The sequence below is a fragment of the Nelumbo lutea genome, chromosome 6, assembly GCF_056320005.1.
Source record: "Nelumbo lutea isolate HS-2025 chromosome 6, American lotus-T2T, whole genome shotgun sequence".
Classification (NCBI taxonomy): Eukaryota; Viridiplantae; Streptophyta; class Magnoliopsida; order Proteales; family Nelumbonaceae; genus Nelumbo; species Nelumbo lutea.
This window is the reverse complement of record NC_142689.1, coordinates 5,363,883-5,389,164: the sequence shown is the minus strand read 5'-3', so window position 1 is coordinate 5,389,164 and position 25,282 is coordinate 5,363,883. Positions and strand designations below refer to the sequence as shown.

Genomic DNA, 25,282 nt, shown 5'->3' with positions numbered 1-25,282 from the left:
AAAGTGAACCTCTGAACGAACGCCCTGAAAATCTCTCTCTTTCGATTTCCTTTCACTTGGTTATATAACTGCCCCGAATATCGGAGGAAGACACACGCTCCCCACCCTTCAAATATTTCGAAGATCCGGAATATCAGAACCGTCCATTTAGCTGACTACATCCCAACTAAGAAAGTTCCATTAATAGCAAATCGAAGAATCTCAAATCTCAATCGTTTGTATCATTAGACAGTTCCGTGAGGCGTGAACGGGTAGGCAGGGTAAGGAGGTGACGGAATCTGCTCCTCACAAATGGGCGCCTCACATCCACATCCACCATGCATGGGGAACATCTCCGGTGAATATGGTAGGATGTGCCTGCGCTAGTGAAGCGCCAGATGTCAGGAGCAAATCTGGTCTCGGTAGGGGGAAGGGATGTTGTACGGGCTTTAGCCTGCAGATTCCACCTGGACGGAAGAGTCCCATATGTGATGGCCTGATGGGATCTACTCTTCATGCACGTCTTACAGACACATCCACAGTGCATTCTCTCATGAATATTTATTAATAAGTGCGGGAGATATTCCTAATTTAAGATAGGATGTGCGTGTGAGACGCCAGGTGTGAGGAGCAGATCCAGTCTCAGCTTTTCGTATTCTCTACTGTGCTGATCTCTAAAATTTTTTTTTGAATTTTCAAACAAAAAAAACATTTTCTAAAATTTTTAATTTGATCGGTGCAGTGCAAATAGTGCTTTAATACTTTGAGCCCGTTTTGGGAGGGCTTCAGCCTCAGCCATCAGCATTGAGGGAGATGCTTCAAAAAAGCAAGTAAAACAAAAGCAAAAATCTATCCTCACTCACAAGTTTTTACTTTTGGGAGGGCTTCAGCATCAGCCATCAGGATTTTCACTTTTTACTTTTTCTTTAATTTTTGGGTAAAATATTAAAACCTTTCCTGAAGTTTCTGTTAATAATAAAAATCTCTACTATAATTTAACTTTAACAAAATCCTCCTATTTTCAAAAAATAAAAAATTGACAAAAACATCCCTTCCGTTAATGACCCATACCCAAAACGTGAAACTGATGATAATTTTTTTCAAAATACCTATTTTACCTCCATATAACTTATTGTATAGCCGCTTTGGGGAGACCACAATAAACGATCATAATCAAGTCCTTCCTCTCCCTCCAGATTCAAAGCATAATTCTCCCGCCAGCTATAGAAATAAAAATAGAACGCTTTTGGGTTTTTGCTCTGGCTGCAAAATGCAGTGCTTTCTTCTCCACTAATCTCCTCTCCTCTTTACTCCTGGGTTTATCTCGTTCAACAGTGGCTCTTCTTTACTGGGCTTACCCAGGTGGACCCACCTAAGCTTACCCAGTGGCTCTACTTTGCTGGAAACTCGTTTTTTGGTGGGATCCCTAAGACAATCTCCAGCGCCTCTAATCTTTTGGTCCTGCTTATTTCAAATAACCAATTTACAGGGATGTTCCCGGAAGAAGTTGAATCGTTGAATGATCTCGTTGAGTTCTATGCTGGTGATAACCAGCTGAACAGCCCGCTACCTGCAAGACTGGTGCATCTTACTGAACTCACCACACTTGATCTTCACAATAACCAGCTCTCAAGTAGCTTCCATTAGGAATCCGGCCAATGAAGAAGCTCAATCAACTGAACGTCTGAACCTCTCCAATAATAGACTAGCCGGTGAAATTCCAGAGGAACTTGGGACATCACCGGTACTTAATTACCTTGATTTCTCGGGCAATATTTTCTCTGTGAAACCCCACTTGAATTGTAGAACTTGAAGCTTAATCGTTTCAACCTTTCAAACAACCGCCTCTCTGGAGATATTCCCCCTCTCTACGCTAAAGATACTTACAGGGGTAGCTTCTTGGGCAATCTTGGTTTATGCAAAGATTTGGCATGTCTGTGTCCAACCAAAACTGAAGTGAAAAGCCAGGGCTTTGTTTGGCTGCTAAGGTCAATCCTTATACTTGCTGCTCTGGTCCACCTGGGTAAGCCCAGTAAAGAAGAGCCACTGTTAAACAAGCTAAACCCCAGAGGAGTAAAGGGGAGAGGAGATAAGTGGAGGAGAAAGCACTGCATCTTGCAGCCAGAGCAAAAACTCAGAAGTGTTATATTTTTGTTTCTATAGCTGACGGGCGAATTTTGCTTTGAATCTAGAGAGAGAGGAAGGACCTACAGATTTCTCGTGCAAGACTCCATGAACGCTTTAATGGCGAAGCAGTTGAAGAATATGAGTAGTGTTCGAGCGGATTATTATGGAGTGTACCGCCATTCTACCGCTCTGCTTGTGAAGAAGAAGATGAATGGTGTTTGAATGACAACTATTTTAGTAAAATAGATGCACATTAATTTGTAAAAGGGTAAAATAGGTATTTTGAAAAAATCATCAATTTAACATTTTTTGTCTGGGTCATTGATGAAAGGAAGGTTTTTGTCAATTTTTTTGAAACTAGAAGAGAGGATTTAGCTAAAATTAAACTATAGGGAAGGTTTTTATGATTGTCAAAAACTTCAAGGTAGGTTTCTGTATTTTACCCTTTATTTTTTTAGTTTGGAAAAAAGAAAGATATTAAAAATTTAACATGGCAAACCGTTGTTCAAATGTCTTGCACGTATGATGTGTGATGTCATGCGAACTTTGATGTGCTCTATTTTGATTGGAAGTGCACCTTAGCATATACAAACATCGAGTGCAGGAAATCCCTACTCTCACAAGACACCCTCTAAACAAGAGCCCAAATCTTGTTCCTCACAAAGAATGCCATACACTGACCGCACAACATGTCCTGGCTGCATATCAAGAACATCTCTCATATTTGTATTTATTATCTAGGGGGAGATGCTTTCAATTTAGGGTGGGATGTGTCTCTGAGATCAATGTGAGGCATGCTCTAAGGAGCAGATCCCAATTCTCCAAATAGGTACTTAATAGAGAGTCTGAATGTCTTGCACATGGCATCCTACATAGTTTCTTGCACTCTCAATCGTAGGGGGCCATGTCAACATTGGCATCACATGCATATTTTTCATGTGCGATTAGACTTAACAGATGTTTTTAACGTCCGCGACTTTATTTCAAAATTACATTAAATTTTAAATGAAATAAAAAATAGGGATAAGAGAAGGGGATTTCTACGCCTACCAAAAAAAGAAGGGGTTCTAACTTTCTTCAACACTACTTGCTCAATGCTTTTCTCCACCGAACAACACGCTTGAGCACTGATGGATTATGGATGGAGAATTCCATGCCTGAGCACCGGCTGACCATGGACAGAGAACTGCACACCTGAGACAATAAATACAAGAACTCACTTTGACCTTTCTTTAAATTTCATTAACTAGATAAGCAAAAAATATCTCAGAATAGGGAGGACCTATGACCAGTCATAGATTTCTACATTTGATGTACAAAATATACAGATTTAAACAATTAATACAGATTTCTACAGCACCCAAACAATGCATTTGGTTGAACTCTATCGTTGTTGCATATTGGTTTGACAAGATAACACATGCCTGGCATCCGTATCCAGAATCCAGCCCTAACTCTCATATGCCTCACTTCTATATGACAAATTCAAGACAAAAGGCAGCTTTATATTCTAAGATTATCATTGCTTATTTGCTTAACGAAATCAAGATAAAAGGCTAGACAAAATAAAACTTTATTGTTCATCTCAAATGTGTTTCTGTTGGTGCTCAGGCATCCTCAGTTAAGTGGTAAAAAGCTTTGAGGGAAAAAAGGAAGTAAAAAACCTATTTTAAAAAATCTCAGGAATTTTTCTATTTTTATTTCATCTAAATTAAATTATAAATTTTCATAAATTAAAAATAAGATAAAAATGTTTGAAATGTTTGAAACATTGGTTAAATTTACTCGCATGGAAATTTACATACAATGCAGTGCTAACATGGCACCCTGCAATTGGGAGTGGAGGAAGGGCCCCAAGTGCAGGAAATCCGGATTCCTTAATAGAATGTTAAGTGTTGCTTGCGATAAAAACACTATCCACATCTATTCACAAGAACAATCCAGATCCCCTGTCCACACCTACACATGATACTATCGCTGTTTATAGAGGATGTTCTCAATGTACAGCTATATTGATAGTGTAATGTGGGTATGAGATCCGAGCTCTGACAAGAGACCCTCACAAGACATTGAATTGAACGGCATTCTTGTAGGCGGTAAGCGCAAATGCAATATATTATGTATGCTGACAGCATATGAGTAATAATTACCACAATCCAAATTCCATGTAGGAACATGCCAAATCGCTTTCTAGTGGGGTCTCTGGCAGGTTGTAGGATAGACTTGGGAATGAATCTTCCTTCAAGGTTCGGGGTCTAGGGACGCAGTGGGGATCTGCTGCGAACACATACACGTAAAACAGGCTGCGTAACCCATTTGCACCACTCAGGATATGCTATTCGCCCCCACTGTGTATAACTGGTTATGTATCCAATCATGATTCATGAGTACCCCATTTTATCGATCAAAAAACATCAAGGCCGTTTGCTTTTTGGTAAGTTATTTATCTGGGTAAATACAGTTATTTAGATAATTTTTTTCTAAGAAATACTTGTATGGGTAAATGCATTTATTCATATTCTTTTATTTTTTATGTAAATAAGGCAATGACTATTTTAACTATAAAAATTTATAATTAAAAAAAATATTTTGTCCCATTCAAGTGTCGACAACTTTCCCTATGGATGGAAAAATCATTTATTCACCTAGGAAATAGGTATCACACAGGAAAATAAACTTTCCCTACTCCCCACATAAATTTGAGAAAAGAACATGAGATTTTTGATCAATAGGAACCAAAATCTCATTGACCAACTTTCTCCCCTCTCAAACTCCGAAAAGAAGACACTCCCCAAATTCCATATGAAAATAGAAGCCAAGCTCAATATCTGGTAAGCTTCTGATGCCAACAGGGGCTTGTTTCCCCACTGCAATCCATGACCAAAACAGGGAAGGTAGAACGTTGTTTTGGGTAAGCAGTAAAGGTGATTAAAACAAGTGGTAATGGCGCAAATTCATTTCTCGCTTATCTGCAAGTTTTGCTAAGCAATATGCAAACCACCTCTCTGTAGCAATAGACGGTAGACCCAGGCTTTTGGCAGCTACAAAAAGGAGGCCCAAGGTGAGAGATCGCAACTACCAATTGGTCCAATTCTGAATAGGACTGATGAGACCTTTAAATGGTGAACTTGTATCACATTCAACGTTTCAAACTATTTGCTGCCAATCGCATCCGGCAACTGTTCAAGACTCGAGATGGCATCCAAGCAGTTAAAAGTTACAAGTCGTTTGGTCCAAGGAATTCCATGTTTTGTGTACTTAATTATTGTGATTAGGTTGGTAAAAGGTAAATTAATCCAATCCACAAAATACACGGCAAGAGCGGTTGAGAAAAAAAAGACTCAAACAAACAAGCAGTCTTATTCAAAACACCACCTCATAAATTTACAAATGTTCTAACAGTCAGAACAGAGAAGAACCCTCAAGGCCTCGACCCGCCCAAGCGAAGATGAACCAGTACGAGGATATCACCTCCACCTCTGGAGACGATGAATCTGCGGCTATCAGAAACGCAGATTAACAGATTGGTGACTCCCACGTTCCAAACGGAGACGAAGGATAATTAGCATGGAAGTTGTAAGTAGAAGACTACAATCATCATGATAAAATTTCAAAGTCCCCAAAATGCAGGTCCAACACTACAAGCCCCAACCCCCAGGTGAAAATGAGATCTGTAATGGAACAATTATGTTTCATCAAATTTGATCTCAAACCTAGTGGCAGTATTGAACAGCCTTGTTTTGGTTGTAAGAGAGCTACAATCACATTTTCTTTGATCTAAACCCAACAAAATAAGAACGGAACTGCATCTTCTCTTAGAAAAAGGAAAGAAAATAATCAGAGCCTCAGAGACAAGCAGCCCGCCTGGCAACAAATGACAGTTAACATCCTCGTGGATTCTGCAACAGCCACTTCTGGTCCCCAATATGCGATCGCATTCTACAACTTAAGGGATGTTGAAGATGTGTTGGATGATGCTGCTTGTCTCACTGGCTGGTGGAGAAGACCAACTGACCTTCAACAACAGCAACCCAAAAGAGATTGCCAGAAAACAACGCTCGTCTTCTTAGATCATCTTTACGCATAATACATGTACAGGCTGTTTGCAGCAGCACAGGCAATAGAATTTTCTGTTGGATGCCATGCTAGATGGAGTAGTTTTGTCGTGAAATCAAAAGCATTTCCATTTGTATCAACTCCAGGACTATCTGCACCTATTACAGATTCAAAACATCAACCCAAGTTACTGTCGGTTAAAAGACACGTAACTGTCCAACAATGAAGTCCTCTCAGAAAAAGTTACCACGGAACAAGAAAAAAACTAACCTCTCCTGACTACACGTGTAAGACTGCTTAGGGATCTACAAGGCCGTGAAGGGGTCTGCACTTGTCTCCTGAACAAAATTAAAGAGAAAGATGGATTAGCAAACAGAATGAATTTAAGAAACAATGGTTCTAAAAGTTGCAGAAGATCAGCCTTATTGCATTTAGTCTATCCAATGATGCTAATATTAATTCCAAGTACTACTACAAGAGTACAACTTTATCTACAGCTTTGGTTTTTTTCAGATCATTAATACCTCATGGGATTTTTGCTGGCTTCCAAAGTTGTTGCCCCGGTGCTACCCGACATAACACCAAATACACGAAATAGATTGCTGGGATCACAGAAACAGTATTAGAATTACTCGTTCATGCGATATCATGGCTTCAAGTTTCAGTAACTTTATTCATTAGAACATTAAAAGGATAGAAATGAATACCTGTATGAGCCAGTTGCAACTCGAAGACCATCTCCACTCAGACAACACTCAAACTTATCAAATATTGAATCATTTTCATATAAATCACATAGCTGACAAAGATCAGAGCAATATGATCGGTAATCAGCAGCCAAACATTCAATAATGTTGCATCAGATCCATGCATCTCATTGTCTGGACTTTGAAGTAGAAAAAAAAAAAGAAAATATCACCTTAGGCCTTAAATATTCATGAACCTGGAAGGTTGCAACTGGACCGACATCCATATTTATGTCCCATAGCTGCAGCCAAGTAAAACAGTTTTCAGTGAGAAGAAAGACCAGATCTGGTGAAATCCATTTTTAATGACAAGACAGAGATCACCACAAAGCTTATAGATTCACATAAGTATGCTTTGATATTTACAAACAATAATATCAATATGTCAGGAACAGTAAGATAAGCAAGGAATATCACCAGTCGCTCAAAATAATAGGGAATATAGAAGCTGGAAGTTTAATAGGCAGTTAGGAAGCACCATCATCAACTATGAGCAAAAGATTATTTCATTTCACATACACTCTAAATCCTCCTTGAATGTTCATAAAGGCTACCAAAATTAATAGGGAAAACAGGTACAGATCAACCTACGTAACACTTCAAAGGACTGAAAGAAGGAAGAAGCAAAAGCAGAATCAGACATAGGATAAATGCCCAGGTCTTCACATAATTACTCAGGAAAACTTGATGATAAGCTATATCTTCAGATCATTTTTTTGATAAATATAAGCTATATCTTCAGGTCCCCTCATGAAACTTTACCCTTAAGATGGTTGGTTCAGCAGAAGCATTGTTTCTGGCAGTTATGCATCAGATACTAATCAAAAATCACATTCAATTTATTACAATATGAAGCACATTGATTAGTCACCCTTGCCTTGTGAATCTTTGGTTATTTTCTCAAGTTAAGATGGGAGGGTCAATTCTAGCAGCATGATCCATCACAGATTCCACATACAATTTCCAGGGGTAAGAAACAAATATGGTACGCATTGCTTACACGAAAATTTTACACTGCATCAAGTATCCATGAAAGCAGTCGTTTATAATAACAGATAAACCATGCAAAAACATTTTTTGAGCATGCCTAATATATCAAAATATAACCAACATTTTACAACTTCACACATATTTACTGCACAAGTGCAAATTCCCCAAAACCAGAATCAGATTAGTAGAAAATAATGTATCAAGTATCCACGAAAGCAGTCATTTATAAGAACAGATAAACCCTGCAAAAACATACTTTGAGCATGCTTAATAATATCAAAATATAACCAGCATTTTAAAACTTCATGCATATTATTGCACAAATGCAAATTCCCCAAAACCAGAATCCAATTAGTAGAAAATAATGTATATTTATAGACACATCAACCTTAAGAGTCATGTAATCACGGCTAAGTATGTATCTGCCATTCTTTCCAAATTTAATATCTGAGATTGAGGCAATGATCTCTGTGAAGAAGGATCTTGAACCAGGTGCCTCCTGCTCTTCAAACCTGTATGCAGGAGACTATTAGATATGGGACATAAAAGCAATTTTGTTTCAAGTATATCCAGAACAGTAAAAATCCTTTTTTTTACCTCCCTACTGTTCCAAAATCTTTAATACTTCTATCTTTTCTTTTCCTGGGAGCAGGCAGGTCTCATTGTCGATAAACAGGGCATATTCCTTGTGAAAATACAAAAGGTACCCCTATTAAAATTTAGTACATAGGGGTGCCTGTCATTTTAAAGAAATACCATTTGGCATCACTAGGGATTTGCCCTGTTTATCAAAATGAGATGTGCCCTATCACCACTCAAAATTGAGTTGCTAATCTGTCAAAATGATAATTGTAAGTAAAACTCAAAAACTTACAATTTTGTATGATTATCACATAAAGCGGATTGCCGCAAATCAATAAGACGGATTGAACCCTTTGAGCTACTGTATGCTAACATATTACAATGTGTTGGGTGGAACTCAGCTGATGTTATAACCTCTGCAATTGCAGCAAAAAATTTTAAGTTCAAATTTGTAAACTATCAAATAAAAACTGTTAAAATTATTTTCGAAGAGCACATCACTTGACTCAACAGTCAACACCAAACATCCCATGGTAAGTAAGCAGTTATAACATAAAATCAATAACGCTTGCTATTCTAATCTAAGGACCATTTATACAAAATGCATAGCATAGAAAAAAGACATCAAATTTAAAACCCAAACACCCAACCAATGCTACTCAGTCCATATAATTAGAATCAGTTCAAATGTTCAACTACTCAAAATATTTAAAGAACCAACCAGTTAGATCCTCCATGTTTGCAGGCTTCACATCAACAATATTGAAACTTTGGTTGCTTATTTCCAAGTTCCAAAGATTTATTCGCAGATCGTCGGCAGATATGAAAGTTTCACCATCACTGAAAAAAGGGGAGGAATAAGAGAATGTCAAATTTCAAGTTACACAGAGAGAGAGAGGAAGAGGATGCAGATCAACTTATCAAAAATAGAATAGAAAAAAAAGACATGCATATCAGAGCAATTAGATGACTATATGTGCAAAACAAATACATAAGGAAAGCACCTTCGCACCTCCCATTTTGTTGGAAATTATACTATATAATGAGTTACAAGTTAAGACTAAAGAATGGATTCTGAAATGTAAATTACAAAATACAAACAACTGACTATTGTAAAATTCACTTGGGATAAACCACTAAGTTGAGCATTGATTACATTAAAATATTTTTACAATAATACCAGCAACAATGGATATGGCACCTAACAGAACCGAATGGCAAAACAGGATTCATGTAGCCGATCCGATATAGTTGGGACAAGGCTTAGATGATGAAATATTGCTTAATGAATAAATAATTTCTTAGACTAGACAATAACATTCTTCACATATCCATTCTAATAAGGATCCAGTAAAGGCATGAAACATTCCTTAATGAATTTTGGTATGCATAAAAGAACCAGTTTGTCGCTTACCATCTTCAGGCCTGATTTGTTTGCAGTGCTTGAACTCATTCTATAACTTAATTTTGAATCTCAAGGTTTACAGAACAACTTCACAACATATTATTTTGTCTATAACCTTAGTTTCTTAGTTTTGTTTAATGATTTTAAAAGGTGTTTCCATGCTTCTTTTATCATTTCATAAAACACCATTCTATATTTTTGCATATCTTACAATTTTCTACCATATGTCTATTAAATTTTACAATATTTTTTTATAAGTGAAAAATGCCTTAATTAATAAGAAACAGAGTCTATATTCACCCAAAGAGGAAGCACGAGATGTTACCTCCCCTTAGAGGTGAGAGCATAAAACAAACTTAACAGAATACAATCATAGAGTGGCAGAAAATAACTCAACCCTTGAGACCCCTTCTTTTGCAAAAGAAACTGCCATGGCATTTACAATATTTCCATATGATAATTTCCAAGATTTCTGATATGTATCCTATATTTGGACGACCAACATTTCCATCGACACCCCGACAGAACATTTTAAACTTTGGCAACAACATAACACTGCTTTAGCAATTATGTAAAAAATAGGTATTAGAAAATATGCCTAGATCTGCAAGATTGATAAGACTGGCTGAAGATCTGAAAAAAAAGCACCACACCAATAGTAATGGCACTTTTTGTAATACCCCTTGTTTGATAGTTACTCAAAGAAAAAGTGTTCTGGAGTTTTATCCTTTTTGTTGTTTTTGGGAGATATGGAGGGGTGAGGGTTAAAGAATTTTCAATGGCAAGCAATATTACAAAAGTGAGGATAATATGTACGATCACAGTGTTGATCCTAGGGATGCAATTCGAGTCAGGTTAGGTCAGCCCTAACCCAATCCGATTTGTTGAAGCCCAAACCCTAACCATAACGAGTTGGGTTCAGGTTGATCTTGGGTTGGACTGACTTCTCTACTTCCTTTGGCCAAACGTGCTTAGTTCCTAGACTCTAAGGGTTCGTGTTAATTTGATATTAGCATTATTATGTGTAAAAGAACAAAGTTATCATGTTTTCGAAAAACATTGCCTTTAAACTTAAAATTCTTTTCCTATAACAAAAATAAGGGTTCAGCCCTTATATTTTTTTAATGTTCTTTTCCTTCTTTTTCTTCTTCTCATTAATATGTTGATTTTCTATGCTTCAGTATTTTAAAAAGCGTGGGAGGCGTACACCTGGAGGCACGCCTCCAGGCGAGGTGCTCCCAAAATGCCCTAGGGCGTATGCCAGAAGTGTTGACACCTTTGAGGCGTACGCCTCAGGTGCAAGAGGCTTACGCCTCTCGCGCTTTTTTCATGAGGCATGCTAGAGGCGTACGCCTCATGCACATCTGATATAAAAAGATAGAAAAAAAGGAAAGAAAAAGAACGAGAAGAAAAAAAGAGAAAAGGAAAGGAAAGGGAAGGGAAGAAAAGGAAAGAAAAGATGAGGGGAAAGAAAGTGGTTTGCCCCTTGCCCCTTCGGCTTGGGGCTTCGCTTCAACAAGACCCCCCCCCCTTGAACTAATGTTATGCATCTTTATTCTTCTTAATATAAAATATTTTTATTAAAAATAAAGAAAATGAGATCCCCCCTTCCTCTTCATCCTCCTAACCCCCCTCCTCTTAAGGAGGCTTACGCCTCTTGTGTTTGAGAGGCTTATGCCTCTTGCGTTCTGAACTACACCTCACGCCTCTAGGTAGTGGAACACCTCACGTCACGCCTCCGCGTTTTAAAACATTGCTTTACTTTTCTTATGAAAACTATGAATAATTATTAAGGAAATATGGTTATGGTACCTAGGGAACTACCCTAGGATCTATGTTTTCTACATAAAAAAATCCATCGCCCAGGCGATGCCTAGGCACCCGCCTAGGTGACTAGACGCCCCCCTATCACCTATCATCGCCATGGCGCCTTGAAAACTATGCAATATACATGGATACAAAGTATAGATAGATAAATACGTATACAACATATACATTAATACATAAATACTTGCAATGAAAAAATACATAGATATATACATTTATAAATGCATAGCTGCATGTGAAGACATGCATGAACAGTGAATACACATATGTATAAGTACTTACATGCATAAAAATCATATTTCTATAATATTTATAAGTGCAAATATTAAGTTAAACCGCATTCAGGTTGGTCATGGTCTCAACCCTAACCCAACCCAAAGTTAAGTTGAGTTCGTACTTTTCAACCCTAACCCTAACTTGAACTTCAACCCAGCCCTAGTTGGTCCTGGTTATCCAGGGACTTGGGAGAGGTGGACTTATAGTGGACCTAATTATTGAGATTTTTTCACACAAAGAGGCCATTCTCAGTCCAAAATTCACTTCTCATGCTTGTTAGCCCAAGATTTCAACACACCACAAGTAATAGCCCCTGAACTAAGATATTACTTGTCGGCATTAAATCTCTCATCTTGGACTGGTCTTGGCCAAGTTTGAAGGGGTTGATAACAAGGTTTTAAAAGGCTCAAGGCATAGTTGAGGTGTAATAGCCCAAAAAGGTGAGGCGTAAGCATCAAGGCATTGCAAGTGTTAGGACCATATTATCCATTCTACTCCTCCCAAGACCCCAAATATCTGAGACCAACATTGGGTAATGGCCTTTTATAACAATGAGAATTTAATTCATTGTGGAGAAATATGTGTGGAAAGAGAACTGCATTGTTAGGCTAGATCTAGCTACCAAACCCCAAATTGTCCATACAAGTTTAAACCAATGTTTTAGAAAACAACCCAGAAATAGAACTGCTTTTCCCTCCAGGTGGCACCTCAGCGGTTTACCATCCGGATCAAACAGGTCATAAACCTGTGACATCATAATTTTTTTAATAAAATACACAAAAGTTGCATTTAAAAAAGAGTGGGCACATCCCTCATATTATATATTCTATTTGATAGGAATATATAAAAGAACAAGTATACACAGACTACAAAGATGGATAACAGACCCCAGACCCCAAATAGCTGTAACCAACATTGGGCAATCACCTTTCCATTTGCAAAGATGCCAGGTATCTCCAGTGTAGGAAAAAGGTTCTCAACATTATGTTCCCATACAACTATTGATCTTGATTCTTCAGACAGTGCACCACCACCTTAGAATCCCCTTTCTATTATAAGATTTGCAAATTGCAAGCTTTAGCCACATGGAATCCTTGCACAACAGCTGTTACTTCCACTAGTATGGCATCACCTTGAGCAATGGATCTTGAAAATGTTGCCAGTATGTTCCTGGGGGAGTCCCTAAAGGCTCCTCCAATGCCAGAAGGTCATGAATTACCTTTACTATTAGCCATCAAAGCTCACTTCAAAGTTCATCATGTAACTTTCTGACCAGGTCAAACGATTTGGCAGTTCAACCAGCCAGGTCATTAGGTTGTTTAGTGTTTACCAAGTCAACTGTGTGCAACTAAACAAATCGAGGGGTAAATGGACCCAGGAGGATAGGTGACAGGTTGAGCAGACTGACCGGACGATTCAACCATGGGTTAAAAATATTATCCCCAAATACATTTGTTCTCTGTAAACCCTAGCCTTGCTAGAGTATCAGCCACCCCATTTGGTGCTCTGGGGGTCCATTTCTGTTTCACTCCTATCTCCCTTGTTAGATGAATAAATTATCTCAAAATGTGCCTATACTGCCAGGGTCTTGAGTACTATTTTTTCAGATATCCCACCATTTTTTATGGATATTCAACAATTTGACTGTTGTTCTACTATCACCTTCTACCTCCATGTTATGCAAGTTCGGCCTTTAACACTAACAGATCTTTAGTTGTTGAAGACCAGCAAGCAATTCAACTCATGTAGAGTCTCCCTTCGCTAAAGAGCATGAAAAGAGGACTACAAAGTAACCTGATCTATCCCTTAGAATACCTACCATGCCCAATGGACCTGGTTTTCCAAGGCTACATCCATTAAAGTTGAGCTTAACTTCATTTGACATTGCCAAGACCCACTCTCTTGCCCAAATTATCCTTGATATAGCCTTGCTTCAAGAGACACCTAAAGTTCTCTTTAAAGGTTTTCTTTCTACACCTATACCTAATTGTAGATCATCTGATTATCATTTCAAGAATTTCTCTTGAAATTTACTATTGAAAAAAGATATTTGCTGAGCTTTTGAGCTAATAGCCTAATTCTAATAAAAGAGAAAATATCCCCAAGCTAAGAGCATAAATGTTAAATTGACAGGCACACACAACCAGAAGAAAGTTGAAGAAATATACTACAAGCCTACAAATGAAAAAGAAAAAGCATATTCAATAAAAAAATCAGATGCACCTGTTATTTGAAATGGAATTTATGTGATAGTCATGAGCATGAGCATATATTCTTCGACATTTAGCCACAAGGCTTGTCTCATGGCTTGCTACCTAAATACAAAAAATAAAAATGTGTGTTACTTCTGCACAGAAAATAAAATAATAGCAAATGTTCCAGAAGATCAATAGGCTAGGCTGGATACAACTACCACAGGTAAATGTAGTGACGGAATGCCTCCCGGTGGAAATGCAAAGTCATTGCTCAAATAATTGTACGATCTCTCTAGACATACTCCATTTGCAAGATATGGTTTCACACCAGCTGTTACACTTGAACTGGCAACATTACCATTTCCCACCCTCGAGGGGTCCACATTCACTTCACATAATTTCTTCACCTTCTTTTCTTGAACCTGCCAAAATTCAAACAGAAATACCACACAACAGCAAGCTTAAGAAGCCACTACCCATGAATCAGAAAACTCCAAGCAAGTGTAAACAGTAATGGTGTCAGAGAGAGTTCACTGCCTACAGAGGTAAAAAATGCAAATTTTCTTTTGAGAGAAGGTAAAAATGCAAATCTCAAGTAGCCATTCTCCTAAGCCCATAGCTAACTTATGCACGCATCAAATGGGTGAATGTTGACCACATATGTAAAGTTGTGAACAATGGACAGGATTAAAAAAAAATTAATAATTACAACCATAAATTAAGTAAAAATAAATTCCTATTGAGCGAAACCATGAGGACAATTCTGAGAAAGGCAAGCCCCAAATAAGCAGCAAAAGTAGTACAAATGATAATCTCTTGCAACAGGTTTTTCTACTTTTCTTTCTCTTCTCCCCAGGGGAAGTGATCTGGACACATCCCATTTTTTAAAAAGGGGCATACACCTAATTAGTAAAAAAGTACATCTTCTATTCTTCTAAATTACAAAAACATCCCCTGTGATATGATTTTTCTCATTATAAATAGGAGTTCCAGTGTCTTTCCACTAGGAGCTTGCCTGATCTATCAAAAATTGGATATGACTAAATCAATCCCCCTTCTCTCTGCAGTTGAGGATCTATGCCTACAATACTTTAATCTATAGAGACCTCTTAGTATCCAGATAACCCAAGTTTTCCAAGATTTTCCTCTTAAACCAAAGCAACAGTACACAACAAAAGATGAAGACCTGAACATCGTAAGCCAGAGCAAGAATTCAGGAAGCAGCCCTCGGAGACTGACTCATTCTTTGAATAAGATTATAGAATCCATTGCTTTCCTTTTAGCTAGTACTATGTGGGTTCACTGTATTGATTGTTAATTGACTAAATCTAAGCTGGTCTACCTATTTCCTTCAAATGGCATTGAAATCTCTGCTGATCAATCAAGGCGAAGAAATCACAATGGAGAAAGAGGAGCTTCATACGTGCTAATAGATGGAGAATGAAATGTAGAGTTGAGGCCAAGACCTTCATTCTAGAGGAGGTTAAAACCAGAAGAGGGATTCTATTGAAAATCAATGAACTCTCAAAGGCAACAGTGGTGTTGAATGGGAAAGCTACATTGTGGTTCAAAGGCTTTCTAGAAGGAGCCATCCACTCACAAAGGCAGGTAAACTGGAGTGTCTCTTACAGGGAAGGAAATACCACTTACTGGGTGGAGATAATGGAGAATATATGTGGAGCTTATGTGATGCTGGCTAAGTTCTTCAATCCTGGAAAGAAAAGTCTGGCCTGCTTCCCAGAAGGTAAACAAAGTGTGGGTTGGAAACAGGTAGCAGAGGTCTTACAGCACTTCCTGTCTTTAACAGGTGAACTGAGGAAGACAAATGAAAGGTCCGAGGTAAGTGAAGAAGTATTAGAAAAGAACTTGGAAGAGAACAAGGCAGAGGCTTGCAACTCAGATTCTGCTACAGGGGTACAGAAGGAGTTGAGTGGTACAGACCTTGTTGACTCAGTGTGGTTCTCATCTGCAGAGCATAAACTGTCTCTGGAGGGTATCAAGGAAAATTGAGAAAGGAGATATGTGGTAATAATGAAGAAAGAGACCCCTGATCGGAAGAGAATCAAAGAAGTGTAATTCTACACCCAATGTTTTTTTGCTCAAAAAAAAAGTGATGAAGAAGTTGAACATAAACATATGGCTTTCATAAGGCCTTTCAAAAGTGGTAAGGCATTGCCGGATGTGGAAATAAGGAACTGGAAACTTCAACAGTGGAGACCAGTGAGGAAGTACTGTTGATAAACCGATGGTGCCCCCTGTCCAATGACGTATTGAATATTGATGGGGCTTTTACTCCCAAAATCTACGGCATACCAATACATTTGTTGCAGGAAGTCACTTTTCACAGAATTGTTTCAACACTGTGATCACTGAGAGGCCATTGATACAAAGGATTTGAGTGCTGACAAGATCGGGGTCATCGGAGTTAAACCAGAAATGGTGCCAAGGACTCTGAATCTACAAACTGAGGGCCTCTGCTACAAAGTTTGGTTTGTTTTGGGAGCCAATGCATCACTCTGGGGTGGGTGCAGGAAGGAAGAAGAAGATAGTGATGTGGAAGGTTGGGAGACATGCAGCGGTGAAGTGAGAAGTGATAGGCGCAAAGTGGAAGAGGGTGGATCAAAGGGAAAGCAAAACAGGTCCCTCAAAGAGTAAACGCAACCGTTTCTTGCAAAGAAAGGAGACCAGCAGGCTTCTCTAATTAATTTGAAGGGGACTTCTTATACCCAAGATTGGACGGCCAAGAGGACCTATGCACAGATTATGTCATAGAGGGGTGTCGTGTCCAACAAGTCCTTTGGACAGGCGGTGCTTTCAAATTTTGAAGGTGTTGAGAGGCGAGTGGACAAACAGTATGAGGTGCAGGTTGAGCCATCCCATCTCGGTTTCATTAATGGGGTGGGCTCAAGTGTTTTTTTGTAAGGCTCATGAATCTTTAATGAGTCATGTGCCTTATTCCTTAGAGTTGACAGGGAATGAGAATTAGGTCTTTTGCCATCCCCCTCGACGGTTTCTTACACCCAAGAGATGATAGGTGCGGCAACAAAGCTTGCCCAGAGGACTGTTGACATTCCCCGGGGTTCAGTTGGATAGACAGCAAGTAATCTAGCTTGGAGGCTGATTGCAGTTGAGAATTCCACCCCCCTGAAAGACCAAATCCGAAGTCTAACAGAGAAGATAATGAGTATTCAGACGCAGATAGCAACCGGGAAGATGTACAGCTTGAAGGGGATGAAGAAGTTAACCAACCTTTGAGTAAAGAAAGCCTAAACTCGACTAAGGCTTGTAGGATGATGGGGGATGACAATTTGGGTACGGAATATTGCTTGCAGAAGATTCTTCTAACAGCACGATTCTGCTGAAAGAGTTTGGATCTTGTGAGGCTCCTGCTGATGGCAATTTGAGTACGGGAATCTTTTATGAATCCAGTTTGCACATAAATCCTTTATTTCCAGTTCCTATCATCTCTTGAACATATCTATTGGCTATAACAGTTTGATCAGTTATCCATTAATCTTCAACAAAAGCTCCTTTGATGTGGAAAATTTAAGAGATCCATGATAATTCTTACTAGGCGTGGCATTTCTTTTAACACGCTAATGATTCTTCAAAGCTAAACCAGAAGTGATGCTAGCTTTTACTAGGCATGGCACATTAGTTCTCTAAATGATTAGAAAATATTCCTTTTTACTCTATATAATTTGGTATTTGTTTATGGCTTCCTTTCTTCAATCTCCAGAGGTTAACATGTGAATTCTAAGATATGGCTTCCTTTCTTCAATGTCAAGGCATCTAGCAAATAGAATGCACCAAGAAATGTTTTCAAAGAAGAAACTTCCCCAACAGGTACAAGATTTATCAATTTACCAACCAAGACAGCAAATAAAATCATTATAATTCTACGCATCCCAGTACAAAGGATATCTTCTATAAAAACAAAGTTGGAAATGATGTTTCATGCCAGAGATATGGCCCTACATGGTAATATGATAGCTGAAAAGATTATACAATAACTATGACCAGGGAAACAGTGCACTTTCATTTTCACCCTCATGGTAGGAAGAAAAATCCAGAAATTTTGCCACATTACCTTCCAAAACTTAATTGTTTTGTCATTAGTGGAGAGAAGAAACAGGGCACTGTTGGCTGTCTGGCACCATCTGATCTTGTTGATTTTCTCTTCTATTTCCAAGCTCTTAAGATAGTCAAACTGAATTTACATGCACAATTGATTAACACCCCAAAGTACACAAAAAAAAAGAATGGATCTATACAAGTTTCAATCAGAGATGACCCAAGATATACCTCAGGTTCATGGCTTTGAAATTCTGTTTTGTACCGGAACTCTGGATGCCTACTAATTGGATTATCCATCCTCTCAAGATCCCTTCGAAATCCATGCTGTACAACATCATAACAGAACATATATGATCATTTTACAAGAAACAATAAGTACCAAAACAAGTAAATTGGTAATCATATGTCACATAAAAAATCAAAAAATTCACACATCACATAATTAAAAAGAAATGTGCAAATGGCCAAGAAACTTACATGCCGTGTGTCAGTCCGTTCAAATAAGACAACTCGGCCCCCTCGATCACCAGTAGCAAGATGATCTCCTGTTTTATCAAACTCAATTGCTGAAATAATATCAACTGCAAAAGGATAGTGGGATAATCAGCATATCAGCCAGTGAAAAAGAAAAATAGGAAGCCACATGTTAATCCCTACCAATATATTGGAGAGAGAACAAAAATTTACTCGGATGAGCATATACTCAATCTCAAACATTAGTGTCTGTACCAAGTTTAAGAATGATACAACCCATAAAATACAGTTAGATGTGTGAAACACATTAAAAGGTGAGTACGAAACCACCACAAAGCAAGAAAAAAGGTCATGTCTGCCTCTTTTTTAATACAATGAAACACTAGAACCAAACTTGGCAGCACCTTTTTTTATCTTTTCAAAGCCTACAATTTACCCCAGTAAGGTTTTTCCCCTACCACCTGCAGGATTGTATCAAAAGGATCACCATTCCCAGTTGTTAACTGGGAGAAAAAAATAAAGGAACAGAACTTATTGACACCTCAATGGGCAGTTAATACAGGGTGAGGACTATACAAACTAGGTGCACTCTATCATAGAAGGATTTGCGCCTCCTGATGGTTCTCATGGAATAGAGTGCACCTACTTTGCAACAAGAACATCGTGAATTGACTTGGACACCATGGAAATTTTCAAGGACCATACAAATAAGGAAAGCTAAGCCTCTGATATGGTGCATGTATGTTTCATTTAACAGGGTTATAGATTAGATATTTAGATGCACTCTATTATAGAAGGATTTGTACCTCCCGATGATTCTGTGGAATAGAGTGCACCTACTTTGCAACAAGAACATAATGTATTGACTTGGACACTATGGAAATTTTCAAGCACCATACTAAATAAGGAAAGCTAAGTCTTTGGCTTGGTGCTTGTAGGCTTCATTTAGCAGGGTGCTAAGATCTGCAAATACTCTAGCATACTATCTTGCTAAAGAAGGAACAAATAGGCACGAATTTTGCAGGGTATCATGACCTCCAGGATAGTGTAAATGTCAAAGGTAAGAATCATATGAAGTTACAAACTTGGGATGAGAAACAAAGGGGTTCACTCTGGTTTTCTATTGCTCTGTTTTTCGGTTTCTGTTTCTGGTCTTCTGGGAAAGAAGACCCTTTTGCCTCTATTGCATATCTGCTATTCTCTACTCAAACACCAAAAAAGGCCATCACGTGAGAGATCTTCTCAACCCATTAAATAAAAAACTAAAAACAGGGACAACCTTCTTAACTATAGGCAGTAAAGAGGTAACCCAATTTCATGAGCTTCATTCTCTTTAGTGCCATGTGCAAATACATCTAATAATTTCACAACCAATGGAAATCTGACTAATATTTTCCCCTTTTTTTGAGAAAAAGATAAGGTAATATTGTATTATCAGTATACTACAAAATAAGATTACAGTGTGAAACATATATGCAACCATGGTTCAAAGTATCGATACGCCTCTGTGTATCGGCAGAGGCGTATCGGTACTTAGATACACGCGAAAATACTAGTTTTTTTTTTCAAAATTTGGTTTTTGGGAAGATATTTAAAATATTTTTTATTGAAAAAGAGTGGGGTCCCAAAACACCTGTAAACAGGTGTATCAGACCCTCAAAGATACGATAAGATATGCCTGATACAGGGAGTATCATATCGAAATTTTGAACCTTGTATGCAACATGTACAGCCAGAAACTATACATCAAGTCTCAATGGAAATCTTCAACAAAAACTTCCAAGGACTAAAAACTAAACTTGAAAGCCAGGAATTTCTGATGATTTATCTGGCTAGCCAAAAAAGATTACTGTGATAAAAAAAATACTCATTATGAGGGGTTCTGCTGAAAAGGTCTTTAGCCGATACTGACAAAAATTAAAAAAAAGAAAAAAGTCTTTAGCCAAGAACCAGGAATGTATAGATGTCATTGCCTGCTGAATCAAACTATCTTTATCCCCACTCTTTCCTTCAAAGACCCTCCTATTCCTTTCCTTCCACAACACCCAACAAACTGAATGGGGTATTGTACTCCACAATAACTTCCCTTTCTGATGTAACCCCTGCAATTTCCAGGACTGAAATAGCTCCCACAAACTCCTCAGATGACGCCAGCTAACATTCAACAGCCCACAAAAATGATTAAATAAGCAACCGATTAATTTGCAATGTACAAGAAGATGACCAATAATTCTTCTTTCTGTCCACACAACACAAACCAGAGAATCCAACAACATTCCCCTCCTCTCTAACTGAATCTTCAAAAGGCATTTATCTTTTACAGCAGACCACATAAAGAAATTGATCTTAGATGGGGTTGTGAAATCCATACCTCCTTCCAAGGGAAACCCTGAGAAAGGAAAGGAGCTGAGTTATCATAAAATGATTTGACAGAGAATTTACCATCTCTGGACCATCTCAACACTCTTTCATCTTGCCTGTCCAGGGAAGGCTGATGGCTAAGGAGTCGTTTTAGTAGACCCATCAGATCTGAAATCTCCCAATCATTAAGTTGTCACCTGAAAGTTGGGCTCCAAACTCCCTCCCTTCCAATATAGTCAACCTGCTTAGAAACCAAAGCATCTCTATTCTCTGCTAACATTTTTCACAAAAATATCTAAGACAATTTGTCAGTTTGCTAAGCTAGTATGTATGACAAAGTTGTTGCATACATCTGAAATTAAAACCCACTTTTGATTTGTAACCAGGTTTGCATGGACTGTCCTAACTGGATGTAAGTGTCCATTTTGGACACACTTTGGACTATAATACTCCACTGATTCTTGAAGGAAACCGCTATGTGAACTTTTTCTTTTTATCCTTGCTTTTTTAACATAACACAATGATTTTTTTTCCTAGAAAATGTTATTAAATAAGAAAGAACATCTTTTGGACCTTTGTCTATATGTTTATTATTTTAGAAGAAATTGTATTCATTCGAAAAGAGACAAAATGTACATGAAACAAAACAACCCGCTCCAGCACAAAAATTAACTGGGTAAAGTATTACTGCTATACAAGAAAATCACTATGAACACCCACTTTTGCTAACCCATCCACCAATCTGCTAAGCTCCCTAGGAATCCATCTTAGGGTATACTGAATGGACACTAGGATGTCTCTGTCTTCATCCAAAAGATGGCTAGCCTCCAGGGGCCACTCCTCCACTCCCTCAACAAAGTATTAACTATTTTACTTTAATAGTTTAGACTTTTTATAGATGTGTCCGCTAGTTCTTGTTTCATTACACCACAACACACATCAAATTCTGATGCCCATGTCCATGTCAATGTAACACTGCTTCTAAATGAACCGATATGCTTGCCTCACAACCACATGGGGTCAGGTACATGAATCCTGTTTTTCCATTTCGTTCTAATTAATGTCATATGCTTGCTTAACAATAAGGTTCTCAAAATTTACCTTCACCAAATAAATCACTTTCTTTCTTTCCTATAAAAAGGATGAGAAGGCCTCGCTCTAAAAATAATGGAAAGACAAGATGATCAACACATTAAAAAGGCATCCAGGTAGGGTTTATCATGAAGCTATAGTTAAATAGTTTCACTTTCATATAATACCATAACTAATCATAGGCGAGAAAATGATTTGTATTATAAGTGGTGGATTCTTCCACAAGATAGACTGGCAGTGTTATGATCAAAGGAAAAGATTTTGGATAACCTAGTCTTCTTCAGCTCTCTCCCTATCTTCATCATTTTCAATGCAATTATCCTTTATGTGCCAAAAACACAAGGCATATTTAAATTCTGAATTCCAACTTAACATGCTTCTTTCACTAAGGGTATAGATCTCCTCCAACTGACCATGTTAAGTTGTAAACAGATCAAATTCTCATCACTCAACTCAAGCACAGCCTGTGACTACTCTGAACTTTATCCATGCTGCATTCAGTTAATGAGTTGAATAAATTGGCATCCTGGTGAAGCTATCAAAATAAAGGAACTAGGGCTCTCAATGTCATCTCCAAGATCTAATACTAACCCTATATTTGTTCTGCCACTATGATGAGGAAAACAAGGATATCATTAGCAAGCTTGTCCTGTGAACCACCAATGACCGAGTCCACTTGATATATAACAAATTAAGTTAGCCTAGGACTCTACCAAGTAGACACCTAATGAACAATATATTATCAGCACCCAGTCATATGTGTAGACTTATCACTGTAAGCCAAGGCACATACACTCACCCTTCAGGATAGATAAGGCATCAATATTTTCATGTCTTGACTCATGAGTAGGGTAGTGGGTAGCATTGGTTCTTGGGAAGCTTTCACAGGTAGCTTCAAGAACACATCTGTCTGGGAATTTTTTATGGGTCCGAGTCTGTTTAGGGGCTGAAGGGGTGAGGAACTATGTGCCATTATTTGTTGAATGTAATGCCCTTGGTGTTTCTTGAGGGTCCTATATAGCCCCCCACCATATGCCAAAGGCTTCCAATAAGGACTCGATGTACAACTTTGGTTCCAACTTGGTGTATTTTTTATGAATTTAATAATATCTTACTTTGGCAAGTGTGGCATTAATAAAATCTTGGGGGTCTTATACAACATTTGAACAATGAATACCTTTAGTGAACATTAAAAATGAGGATCATAAAATTAAACTTCAAAATCATGCAATATATACCCAGTCCATGTGCTGTAGTTCAGGTTGTTCACTTCATTCAATAAGCCAAGTCAGTCCTTACATGTCTCAGTTGAGAATGAAGTTTAGGGCACATAAACCCATAACCAAGACAAGCTTCAAAAAAATCAAAGTATCATCTATGAAATGAAAACTGAAAAACTATGACCTAGACATTCAGTGAATGCAACCAAAGTAAAGTACAACTAATGCAATAAAATACTAAATAACTGAGAATCCAGAAAGTAACATGAAATCCGTGTATTCTTATGGTTTCGACAAGAAAAAGCCTAGGTCTGACACCAAAAAGAAGTGTCATAAATATAAGATATGCTCGTTGGAAATAAAAAACAGAAATTTTGACTCACTAAGATCAGACTATACCAGGTCTATTGAGTTTAGCTGCATGCTGTGGATCATGCTATTCAAAGAAGAAATTATTTGGCATCATTAAATGATCCCCTGTGCATGTTAAATGCACTCGGATCAACTCATACATCAATTTACACATAAAGGATGTTCTCGACGGCAGAAAAACAAAACTCCCCCTAAAATCCAACTGCAAACCCCTATCTGGCTCAATTGCACACTGTTATCTTTTTTCCCGTTTAATAAACTAGTTCACTCGTGATATTTACATTCTTCGTGCACGTTACAGGCACTATGGATCAATTCATTAGCCACTTCCGCAGCAACCATTCGTCCACAAGCAGCATTCCCCACCAACTCCACAACAAAATTTCATATTTTTAGCCAAAAATCCCATTAAAATCCATTATAACAAAAGCATATAAGACGAACAAAGCAATCGAAGATCTAAAGATAGATCGACACACGCCAACCAAACCCTAATCCAAACTAGGGGTACCAAATACCAGAAAACACCCTATAGTACTACGGATCCAGAAAGGGTCATACCTTCCTGAACTTCTTCCCCAGCCGTCCGTTCCCCAAAAACCTGAGAGAATTTCCACTCAAGCGACTGCGGCGGCCCCGCCGGAGAAGCAACTTCTGCGTCTCCCCCGCCGTTCATTCTCCAAAGGAATATTCGGCCAAATCGACCAAAGTATCCACTCCAAACGACCTCACGGCATCAACGATCGCTCTTTTACTTGACCCTCTGATACGGTCCTAGCTCCAAGTCCGTCCAGAAATCCATAAGAATGCAGGTTTCCCGTTTCCGATTCTTGCATCTCCCTCACAGATAGAATAAATGGAGGGTTTGAATAACGACTGGTGTTCTCTCTCTCTCTCTCTCTCTCTCTCTCTCTCTCCCTTCTTTTCCCAAAAAGAGATTGGAAGAAAATAACGGAGCAGGAAATGCGTCCCTTCTACCTTTCGGAATGAAGCACTCTTCCCTTACTAATAACTCTCTTTGGTATATGAAGGGAACGTAATGTTAGTTTATTGAAATCTCCCAAATACCCCTGTTCTTTTTTTTATCTTTATAAGATTGCTACCGGAACTCGATTAGCTTTACCCGATTGATCAAGGATATACAAACACTTGTGAGCAGAGAACTCGAATGACGCTAACTCGACCAATTAGAAAATAAACTACAAAGGGAGAGTCGAGGGGCGCCAGTTTCGTGGGTATTTTCGTCAATTCGTGCACCGTAGTCAATAACGATGACTGGTATAAAGAGTACCGATGTGACTGTAATTCTGTGATTATTCTGTGTGGGTTTTGCGATGATGAGTACGTTCAGTGCTCACAGCTTAGACAGTGCACACGTGGAAAGATACGGAATTGGAATCATTTTAGGGGAAGCGATTGAAACGAAATATTCCGATCTAACGAGTTTTAGCACGGAGTCTATAATATCACCTCCTCCTTAGGATGAGAAAGGACGTGGATTGA

General features: G+C 38.3%; 1 protein-coding gene across 4 annotated transcripts; it reads right to left on the bottom strand.

Moving 5' to 3' along the window:
- Positions 1–5,431: 5,431 nt before the first annotated feature.
- Positions 5,432–24,945, bottom strand: LOC148846994 (serine/threonine protein phosphatase 2A 55 kDa regulatory subunit B beta isoform-like). Of its 4 annotated transcripts, none has more exons than XM_088952141.1 (14): positions 24,341–24,945; positions 18,738–18,841; positions 18,489–18,584; positions 18,274–18,393; positions 14,402–14,605; positions 14,212–14,303; positions 9,202–9,320; positions 8,773–8,896; positions 8,287–8,410; positions 7,082–7,150; positions 6,870–6,961; positions 6,687–6,764; positions 6,433–6,500; positions 5,432–6,320 (listed from the first exon to the last, which is right to left on the bottom strand). In XM_088952141.1, the coding sequence occupies exons 1-14, from the start codon at positions 24,453–24,455 to the stop codon at positions 6,184–6,186; spliced, it is 1,542 nt and encodes a 513-aa protein (XP_088808267.1). In that variant the 5' UTR covers positions 24,456–24,945; the 3' UTR covers positions 5,432–6,183. The 4 variants fall into 4 exon arrangements, with proteins under 4 accessions (XP_088808267.1, XP_088808269.1, XP_088808266.1 ...); XM_088952143.1 differs by having other exon boundaries at positions 5,432–6,314; XM_088952140.1 differs by having other exon boundaries at positions 14,399–14,605; positions 24,341–24,938.
- Between the last annotated feature and the right edge of the window lie 337 nt (positions 24,946–25,282).

What these genes read in the sequence shown, in the direction of transcription:
- LOC148846994 (XM_088952140.1), bottom strand. Translation starts at nt 24,455, where the DNA reads ATGAACGGCGGGGGAGACGCAGAAGTTGCTTCTCCGGCGGGGCCGCCG. An exon ending in TGTGATAATCATACAAAATT is followed by an intron (nt 8,411 to 8,772) that starts GTAAGTTTTTGA and finishes TCCTGCATACAG; the next exon opens with GTTTGAAGAGCAGGAGGCAC. An exon ending in GTGATTACATGACTCTTAAG is followed by an intron (nt 7,151 to 8,286) that starts GTTGATGTGTCT and finishes ACTTGGCTGCAG; the next exon opens with CTATGGGACATAAATATGGA.